The sequence below is a fragment of the Carassius gibelio genome, chromosome B5, assembly GCF_023724105.1.
Source record: "Carassius gibelio isolate Cgi1373 ecotype wild population from Czech Republic chromosome B5, carGib1.2-hapl.c, whole genome shotgun sequence".
In the NCBI taxonomy this organism is placed as follows: Eukaryota; Metazoa; Chordata; class Actinopteri; order Cypriniformes; family Cyprinidae; genus Carassius; species Carassius gibelio.
In genome coordinates this window covers 38,338,679-38,349,798 of record NC_068400.1, presented here as the reverse complement: position 1 = coordinate 38,349,798, position 11,120 = coordinate 38,338,679, and the positions used below count along the sequence as shown (strand labels likewise).

General features: G+C 38.8%; 1 protein-coding gene across 1 annotated transcript; it reads right to left on the bottom strand.

Annotated features, from left to right (window-relative positions):
• Positions 1 to 255: 255 nt before the first annotated feature.
• Positions 256 to 7,978, bottom strand: LOC127957508 (pyruvate dehydrogenase E1 component subunit alpha, mitochondrial-like). Its single transcript, XM_052556076.1, has 11 exons — positions 7,810 to 7,978; positions 5,145 to 5,213; positions 4,548 to 4,721; positions 4,200 to 4,326; positions 3,981 to 4,072; positions 3,801 to 3,893; positions 3,510 to 3,665; positions 3,356 to 3,427; positions 3,141 to 3,208; positions 1,985 to 2,093; positions 256 to 1,528 (listed from the first exon to the last, which is right to left on the bottom strand). Exons 1-11 carry the CDS (start codon positions 7,864 to 7,866, stop codon positions 1,364 to 1,366), a joined length of 1,182 nt encoding a protein of 393 aa, XP_052412036.1. The 5' UTR covers positions 7,867 to 7,978; the 3' UTR covers positions 256 to 1,363.
• Between the last annotated feature and the right edge of the window lie 3,142 nt (positions 7,979 to 11,120).

Genomic DNA, 11,120 nt, shown 5'->3' with positions numbered 1-11,120 from the left:
AACACAATCTGAAGGTGACATTTTTAGAATTACACTAAAAGGCCTTTAACTTGCTAAAAAGTATAAACGTTAAATAAGATGCGAGATGGCATGTAGTAGATTATGTAAAACAGGTTTTTCACCATGTTTTTACCAGGCCTAAAAATTAATGTGCCTAATATAATTTTCATATTGGGTTAAGGAATGTATCAGTTTTCATTTAACTATATCTTTAACAAATAGTAGAAGAACATAAAAGGCATCTACTCACAAATATTGCATTTGAAACATTTATTTGTAGTTGTAGGGCATAAAATTCACAATGTATGAAACATACATGGCCTCTTGGTGACTCCTCCTAGTCAATGTGGCATTAAGTTTTAACCTTGTGATTCTGATGCCCCCTTTAAAATCTCAACAACATCCTAACAACTATTGCAAACAATTTTTTACTTTCCCTATTTAAATTTTTACTTTCCTGATTCTCAGAGATGTTAAACAAACAATATTTTAAAACAACCATTAATGCACTGGAAATGCCAAATGTGAATATTCCCAATACAATTGTTTTTATTAAATTCAATTTCTCACAATAAAATACATGTAAAACAAACACCCGGTTTTAAATAAAAGCTGAAGAGGGTGAGGGTAAATAATTTTATTTTTTTCCATTCTAAAGTCACATTTTCAGCTGTTTATTTTAAATCTTTTTTTTTTATGTGAATGTTTAACACTCAAACACTCTTGAGTGTTGAAGAGTGTTAAAATACAACAGAAATACATTTGTACTTAAATTGTAATACTGTAATATTTGGAACCCTTGTAATATTGCCACAGATTTAGAAATGTTAAATTTTCCCCTTTAAATATTTTGTCAAATTAGAACTGCAAAATGGTTGAATTTCAGACACCTTAGCCAAAAACACACTCCTGCTGATGTATAAAGTGAGAGAAGTGTGTGTGTTAACACAAAGCAGCAATATTTGGTGTTTGTGATTTATTCACATGAGCTAAATATTCTGCCATGACATGGACATTGGGTAATAAGCAATGGAGGCATTGCAGACATTTACAAAGTCCCATTAATTCCAAGTTAAAGACCACCATGTTCATTCACAACATGAACAATCAGATGAAATAAAACAAATCTACATTTTAAAATTTATATTGAGGGTCAGTGTTGTAATTGAAGACAACAAGAAAACAAGGCAATGATAATATTAACATGTGAAATGAGGCAACTTATCTCAGTGTACCTGAGAGATTTTGCTCAGTTTCCCAATAACTGACTATGAAACTTATAGCCACATCAGAGGTGATCATTCAACAGGAGAAGGTGTACTGGTAGGAAGGGGAGGGAACTTGGGATGATAAAGAAGTCAATTTAGCTGACGGACTTGAACTTGATCCAGGGACTGGTGCCACGCACTTCCATAGGAGGTTCATTGTAGAAGATGTTGTTGCAAAGTTCCTCCAGTGGAGGCTCAGGGTCTGTGGTGGCAAACTCAGCAGCATCTTCAATCTCCTTCTTTACCGCCACATCAATCTCCTGCAAAAGGTGTCAACTGTTTAGTGAAAGTGCAGAAATGTCCATCTTTCCGCATGGAAAATTCTTATTTTTGGGTATTATGTGGCTGTCGTGGCCTAATAGATAAGAGAGTCGGACTTGTGTAACCCGAAGGACCGAGTTCGAGTCTCAGGTCCAGCAGGGATTGTAGGTCAGGAGAGTGATTGAGGTGAGACCCTTGAGCAAGGCACCAAACCCCCATCTGCTCCCAGGGCATCTCAGAACGGGTTTGTGTTCACGGTATGTGTATGCACTTGGATGGGTTAAATGCAGAGCACAAATTCCAAGTATGGGACACCATACTTGGCCTTTCCTTTCCTTTCCTATTAATAATCCCTCCTAACCATCAATGTGACTGACACACACAAGAACAACAGTCACTATGTGAGTAAATGTGTCCTACTTCAGTCGGACTCTAGTAAGCTTCTGCAGGCTCACCTTAATCTCCTCCACGCTGACCATGTTGTTGCTCACCATGCGATCCTTCAGCAAAGTAATGGGGTCGCTCTTACTGCGCATGTCATGGACCTCCTCACGTGTGCGATAGCTATGGGAACAGTGGAGACCAAAGATTGTCACATATGGGGAGGAGCACTAACTGAAAAACAACAAGTAGATGGTGGCTTCAAATCAAATCGTGTCTGCACTACAAGTGAGCTGCACGCTGCAGTTAACAGGAATTGTCACTTGCACAATTGAAGTAGTGTCGCATCATCACTAAAGATTATATACAGGAAAAAAAAGCTATTTATGAACCACAGGATCGCTTGTAAGAAAGAATTGAATGCAAAAGAAAAGGCAGTAGAGCTCACTGTTTCCATCAATGGTAAGTTTTAATTTAGAATGTGTTTGATAATGTAAAAAATAGTCGTTTTCTTGCTTGAGCAACTTAATATATAAATCTTTTCCACAAACTATTTAACAATATTCTTTTAAACATGTAATAAGAAATGTTTGTTGATTACCAAATCAGTAATGGATTAATCGCTCAAAGGAAAATGCCACTGTTTTTCCATATTCCACTATGTTCTCCCCTGAACTTTGCAGCACTTCGACCTCGGCACAGTAATATCATCATTCCTGAAAACTCCCCTCTCCCTCTAACGTCCGTCAATACAACCAACGTGAGGAGTTTTTAGGAGTGATGATATTACTGTGCTGAGGTCAAAGTGCTGTAGTGCTCTTCCGCCATACATTATACTTATCATTTTTATCCACTTAGGAAATCTGCATTTTTTATTATACCTTATTGGAGAACCTAATAAAATCTGAAAATAGATATTACAAATATTTAATACAGGTTATAGGGAATTGCACGCAGCATACATGGATTTTTACATTTTGTTTTTAATGACCCGCCCCACAAATAGTGTGACAATTTCTTTACCCACTGGTTACCCGCGGAGTCCCTGGGTTATGAGACGACCTGTGCATCACTAGCACACACTACAGTGATTGAGTGCACGCACTGAGACGGGAGAGGTATGTATCGACTCGCCTAAGTTGAGGGATGCACATAGTGGAATATGGAAAAACGGTGCCATTTTCCATTAAAACAACAGTGAGCTTTGTTTGAGATTATATAAAATCCTACCTTACTCCTGGGTCTGTCATACTGTGTCCATGGAAACGATAGGTCAGCAGCTCCATCAAAATAGGACCCTATGAATGTAAATGTCAGATGTATTATTATTGCTAGATAAGTACTTATATTTCATGAGTGTATATGCAAACAGAAAACATCTTATAAGTAGTGTAACAATTATCTATACATCTCTACAATATCACAGCACTCAAACCACAGCTCACTTTTCCTGATCTGCAGTGTTCAGCAGCAAATTTGGTGGCCTCCCTTACACAAAGGACATCCATGCCATCCACCTACAAAGCCACAGAAGAGCTGAGGAAGTATTCTGACATGAAGAGTAATTTCAGACACAAATAAAAGCATCCGGCATCTTACTCTTATTCCAGGGATGAATGCGCCTCTCTTGTAGTAGTCAGTACTAGATGCCCCTCTCTCTATAGAAGTACCCATGGCATATTTGTTATTCTCGCAAATGAAAATGCAGGGCAGCTTCCACAGAGATGCCATATTATATGTTTCAAAGATCTGACCCTGCAGAAATAGTGCAAAAATGTGCATGAAACCTCCCTGAATGCACAAGTTGTTCAAATTTAGTAGCAGAATTATCAGCTTAAATTACTCATTAGGACTAGCATGATTGTTTGGATCTGCGTGAAAGTGACTTACCTGATTTGCAGCACCATCACCATAGATGCAGACACACAGATCCTTGGTGCCCAGGTATTTGCAGGCAAACGCTGCACCTGCCCCAAGAGGCACCTGGGATACACATGAATAGTTATTCACATTCAGTACTGATATCTGCACTCTATTCATAAGGAACTCTAATCTATTAAATTAAATTACCTGAGCTCCCACAATTCCATTTCCTCCATAAAATTTTTTACTGTACATATGCATAGACCCTCCCTTTCCTTTGGCAATACCTCCTCTACGACCTGATGAAGAAATAGAGATGCATAGAAGAGGCATAGAATAAACAAATATATAAACAATAAAATAATAATTCAATAATAGAGAAGAATAAGAGATCAGAATTTTAAACTATAGGTTTGATGTTCTCACCAGTGAGCTCTGCCATGATCTCACGAACGGTGCCCCCTCTAGTGTAAGTATACCCATGGGCACGATAGGATGTGATTAGATGATCTGATCGTTTGATAGCAGCCTCAACACCAACTGCACATGCTTCCTGTTAAAGAACAAAATGCATTTATAAGTGTTTCTGTGTTCACTATGTGTCAACATTTGAGTCAATTACAAATGACTTTCGCAACCATGTGAATCAAAACATACATAATATTCAATGTGACTATTTTACAGTGGCACAAATGTGTGTTTAGAACTCAAAAAGTCTCTGATAATCTTGTGCTTGTAAAGTTTATATCTGTGTGTTTGTAATGCATGTGTCACCTCTCCATCATAAAGGTGACAGAAGCCCCTGATGGCCCTCTGCTTGTAGAGTATATCAGATTTGAGCTCCATACGTCTAATGGTCTGCATCGTGCGATAGTACTGAAGCCCCTCCTCTCTTGTAAGCACAGCCTGCAGTGGAGGGCCCTCCTCCAGCTTGTATATGTCACATTTCTGCCAAAAGAAAAAAAAGTTTTTATGTTTTAAAGTTTTCACCTTGCTGCTCACTAAGGCTGCATTAATTTGATCAGGAATACAGTAAAACACTAATATTGTCAAGTACTATTACAATTAATTTAAAATAGCTTTTATATTTTATTATATTTTAAATGTGGAAAAGCTGAATTTTCAGCAGTCACATGATCCTTCGGAAATTATTCTAATATACTGATTTGGTGCTTAAAAAAACACTTCAAAGTATCAATGTTGAAAGCAGATGTGCTGGGATGAATTTAAACGTTTTATATATATATATATATATTAATTTGTTAAAAAAAGAAAGAAAAAGAACTAACGCAAGCTTATGAATGGTAGTGTATATGGACTAAAATAAGTATTACATAATAAATTAAGAAACTGCTTATCTGATAAACTCACTTTAATATCAAAGGTGGCCTGAGGGGTAAAGTCTGCATACGTCCTGGCAGATACCACCACTCTTGCCCCCTAAGAAACATAAAAACAACAACCTGAAAATTAATTTTAAAAAATTTAAATAGAAAAAACTTGAGAAAAGATGTGTTAATAAAGAGGTGATAATAATAGAAAAAAGCAGTCGCGTAGAAACAAACACATCTAAAAGGAACTGAAATGTCAACAACCCCGGTCAAAGCACTCTGTTTGAAACAGGAAGTAAGCCCAGGTAAAACTAAATATATTTGTAATAATCGGACCTACATAACCAATGTATTTTTACTCAGCAACTAGATCAACAAACCTGCAATCTAATACCAATGGCGATCATGCGACAGTGACCGTTGGCGTACACGGTGCGGTTTTTGCAGTCGTACGAGATCGCACACGTTTTTTTCTTTCGGGAGCAAACGTTTTTTTCTCCCCTTAATGTTACGAGCACCTCCCGACAATTTTCAAACATTTTCTCTGCTTTTCAGCCATTCTCGAGTCTTTGTCTTGGTTTCTTTTTTGGGACGTCACAAGACATAGCTGCCACAAAGAAAACGATTTCATCCTCAGAATCCATATTTTCATGAATGTCGCGAAACGTAATGCCTACGTCAGAGTTTTTTAAATTGTAGGAAATTTGTGTTGTGTGTTACTGCCTTCGTATGATTTTCAGATTAACTCATCATGACGTGCGAGGACTCACGAAGTTACGACCAGTGTTGCCAATTTGGGGATTTTGACACAAAATTCTCAGCGTTCTCAGCAGAAATTCTCAGCAGCACCCTTCTCAGTCGGAAAAGGGTGGATTGCCCACTTCAGGTTGGTGGAGAGTTCCTGCCTCAAGTGGAGGAGTTCAGGTATCTTGGGGTCTTGTTCACGAGTGAGGGAAGGATGGAACGGGAGATTGACAGACGGATCAGTGCAGCTTCTGCAGTAATGCAGTCGGTGTACCGGTCTGTCGTGGTGACGAAGGAGCTGAGCTGGAAGGCAAAGCTCTCGATTTACCGGTCAATCTACGTTACTCTCACCTATGGTTATGAGCTGTGGGTCATAACCGAAAGGACAAGAACCCGGATACAGGCAGCCGAAATTAGCTTTCACGGTAGGGTGGCTGGGCGCTCCCATAGAAATAGGGTGAGAAGCTCGGTCACTCGGGAGGAGCTCAGAGTAGAGCCGTTGCTCCTCCACATCGAGAGGAGCCAGCTGAGGTGTCTCGGGCATCTATTTCGGATGCCTCCTGGACGGCTTCCCAGGGAGATGTTCCAGGCACGTCCCACCGGGAGGAGGCCCCGGGGAAGACCTAGGACACGCTGGAGGGACTATGTCTCCCGGCTGGATGAAATGGCAGCCATAGTGTGCCAGAACGCCCACCACACACCAGCTTATTGGTGGAGAGGAGACAGAGTGATGAAGCCAATCAGCAGATATAGGGATTGTTAGGAGGCCATGATAGTCGGAAGCCAATAGGCAAATTTAGCCAGGATGCAGAGGGATTTTTAGTGACCACATAGAGTCAGGACCTCGATTTAATGTGTCATCGGAAGGACGGTGCTTGTTGACAGTATAGTGTCACTATACTACACTGGGGCGCTAAGACCCACACAGACCACATGGTGAGCACCCCCTACTGACCTCACTAATACCTCTTCCAGCAGCAGCCAAGTTTTCCCAGGAGGTCTCCCATCCAGGTACTGACCAGACTCAGCCCTGCTTAGCATCAGTATTTTGCACTTTGTAGTAATAGAGCGTGTTGACTGAAATAGGTCTCTATGAATTAAGTTTTGGTTTTTGGAGAATCATAATATCTCTTGTGTTTGAGCAGGACAAGGATGCACTTTAGTGACATAAGACAAATTCCCAACATTGTGTCTTTGCATCATTTCCATCATATTCAATGTGCTTGCAGATTACAAGCATTTCCTAATTTAACTTCAGAATTTTTTGTTATACTTAATCTTTTCTTTTTTACATTTCTTTATTTGTAAACTGTGTATATATACATATATATATACACTTTCCTTCATCTTTACCAAACTTACCTGTATTTACTTTGTTTTCACATTTGTTGACTTTTTGTGAAAAATTTTGGGGGTGGTTCTAGAGAATTTTTGAGGGGTTTGGCAACACTTGTTCCGACCTTCAGAATCGCACCGTGTATGGCCACCTTTAGTGTTGCTACCAGCTTGACATTAAGTATGGCATGCAGCTGGACATTTAGTGTTGCATCCAGCTGGACATTTGCCACTCAATAGCAAATATGATGCAAGACACATACTGTCTCTCTCATAGAGGTCACCTTCTATTTCCTACAGAGAATTACAGAAACAGACTACCATTTTAATCAAGTGTTTTCTGAAAAGCACATTATTTCTCATTTGTTACATTGTTTTGTCATAGGTTAGCGTTAGTTCAATGACAGCTTGTTTACTGACCAGTTTTAGACGTTACCCTCCCAGTGCATTTAAGCTAGTTAGCCAAGCTAAATTAGTTTATACAAGCAGTAAAATATCTGATTATACTTACATCAATAAAATAAAAAAATTCTACATTGGTTGACGTGATGTGGTTAGCCTTCAAAACATTAATAAATTTGCTAGGCAAAGAAGCACACTTTATTAATCAAGGGATAAATACTTACGTTCCTGCTGGCGCTGCCTCTCAGAACGTTAGAAATGATGGCTAACATCTTTCTCATAATATTTACCCGCAGCCTACTAGAATCAGATCTCTTACAGTCCTTCTTTCACACTAACCTGAGCCCAGTGACTGAGAAGGTTTAGTAACCCCAGAGAACAGTCTGGATGATGGGCTGGACAGACATTTCGAGCCTATATTTGTTTTGCCCACCTTTGACATTTTGCTCAGAGCCAGCCGGAGCCAGTTTGCATTGAATCAAACAGAATGTGGCAACAGCAACAGCAGAGTATTGATGATATATCAAATCTCTAGAACCACCCTCAAAAGTCTCAATTCACAAAAAGAATATACTTTCCTTTATCTTTACCAAATGCACCCATATTTAGCCTACTTTTTTTCGTATTTGGTATCTTTTTGTGAAAAATGTAGACTTCGACTTATATTTTTTTGAGGGAAGGGTTTGGCAACATTGGTTCTGACCTTCAGAATTGCACCGTGTATGGCCACCTTTAGTGTTGCATCCAGCTGGAAATTTAGTGTTGCATCCAGCTGGACATTTGCCACTGAATAGCAAATATGATGCAAGACACATACTGTCTCTCTCACAGATGTGACCTTCTTTTTCCTATAGAGAATTACAGAAACAGACTACCATTTTAAAAGGGCTTTTTCTGAAAAGCACATTATTTTCAACATATTATATATATTTTCAACACCATGGCAGCTGGTAAGTGGTGTTTCATTCTCAGCTAAGTGATTTTGATGTTTATTTACTTATTATTATTTTACAAGAACGATGTGATGTGAGAACATGCAGATATGTTGTTTATATTGCTGTGTGTAGCCTGTAGTGTACAAGTAACACTAGCGTGCTGTTTAAGGGAGAAAAGTTTCACAGGCATCAAGGGGTCTGGTCTTTTTTATGTTATTTGACTAAACTATTATTATTATACAGTACTTATTTATTTTTTTTACACGTTGAGTGCCTTAAAAATAATTATCACAACACTGGTAAGGCTTATTCAGATTTTCTCATTCTCTGCTCCTAGATCGACAGAGAGTGGAAAGTAATAGATCAAATGGGGAGATGGAGATAGAGGAAGAAAAAGAGGGAAATGTAGAGGCACAAGTGACAGATAGAGAGCAGGGAACTGCAAGCCAGGAGACAGAGGATGGTGAGAAAGAGGAAAATCAAGAGGCACAAGAGTTTTCTATAGTTTTTACTATGGCTGTCACTTTTAGTTCGAAAATCGATTGCACAATCGATCTGACCAACCAAAAAAAGTTTCGAAAATGAAAATAGGGAATCGATTTTTACCAAATATGTACACTATTAATTTTAAAAGAATTAAACAATTAAAAAATATAGATGTAACAAATCTCACAAACAAGCAGAAAAAGAAAATAAAGAATTCCGAAAGTGCAGTATGCGTTGCTAGACAGAAAATACCAGCAATTTTACCCGCCTATAAGACCTCTTATGATGCGTTGCGTTCACACCAAACGTGAATAGAGCGTCTGGCTCGAATGATTTCAGTGTTAAGTCAATGTAAACAAGCGTTTACGCGCGTCTGGAGGTCTCGTGGTGCAGTAGATGCGAATTCGCCTCATTCGCCTCTAGTTACAGGAGATTCGGAGTTATGAAAAGACCCATTGCAAGCTGAGAGCGACCCGCTTTTGTGATGGAAAATTGGCAGTAATACCCCCACCTTGCGCAGCTGTACCTGAGTGTCCCTGGGACATCAGTGCGGTCGGAGCGCGTCTTCTCAACAGCTGGACATATAGTGAATAAAAAACGCTCTGCTCTGGACTCCGAAAATGTTGATCGACTTGTTTTCCTGTCCAATAAATTTGTAATGGCCCTAGCCTTTTTTGCGCATGTCATTATGCCTGCCTAGTGCCGCATAGCCTAAGTGTTGGTTACGTTCAATAAAAAAAACACACATGGCCTGTTCTCAAGTCCATTTAAAGTTGCATTTTTTGAACAGTTGTTTGAAATGGATTGAATAATTATTTAAAATAATCTTTGAGATTTTTAAATTGCCTGAATCCAATCATTTTACAATCGATTCAATGAACACTTGTGTCTTAAAAATCGAAAATGACTTTTTCACAAAAGTGATAGCCCTAGTTTTTACTATAACCGCTGTTCTTAATTATTCTGTAGAACAGAGAAGAAAAAGCCATCAGGTTGGGACAATTTAAGACATTTCAGTTTCTAATCCCAGAGCTATTATTATTTTAAACTTAAAATTGTCTTCTCTATTGTTTCTTTTTCAAAACTTCATCAAAGCATTTGCTGCTGTATCAGTACATAATCATCCATATCGATACGCGAATCAGCAAGGAATGCATCACAATATATTGCTGTATTGATATTTTGAACAGCCCCATTTAAAGCCTTGTTCCATGTGCCCCTTTTATACTTTGAAAACCTGTCCCTCCAAAGGTCTCTGCATGGCCCTGCTCAGAGGGAGTGTGGGCCAGGTTAAAAAAGTTAACTGCTTAAGTCATTTGTGGATTAATGCTTATTGGAGACGTGAACCATTTCAAACAATTCAGTTCGATTTGGTTAACTGGTTCAAGAAGATCCGGTTACATTGAATGATTCATTCAAAATGTATTTTTGATGCAGTAATATGCAGTTATTAGCCGTGCCCACTGTATGTTTTGTTGGTTTTCATGAGACCCTCCTTGAAATGACCAAGATCCCCCATTGGCCCCCAATCAAAATTGTCTGGAGCCGCCACTGGCCTTCAGTAACTACATACCCTAAGAAATCTCTGCAACAGCTAACACAGCCAACAACAATGACAGCTGAACAACAATTTCAACAGTAGGCTAGATGGAGGTGGGTTAAATTCAGAGTACATTTCCCTACATAGATCAGTAAAAGTAATCCAACAATACACGATTCATTATTAACATTCACATCACTCTAAAATGATGACGCACCCACAGCAGCAGAACTGTACAAGTTCTGGACATCCACACACCACAGTATTTTCAAACAACTGATACACCTCCATTTATAATGTGCATGATTCAATACTCGTCAAAAAAAAATGCTCACTTGTCACTTGTAAATAAAATCCGTGAGTCTTTCAGTCCATCTCCCTCCCTTTACTCGTGTATATATATAAAAAAAACATGTCCAAATAACTTGTTGTGCTCGATGCTAGCTGTTAGCCACTCATAGGTGCAATCTTTGGAATGGCACACAAAGCCGTTGTTAATTCAGTTTAAATAGTTTATCCTTCAGTTATTCCTCATTTGTTTGCAAAAGAGCTGCTTGATCTGGTGTAGAGACCC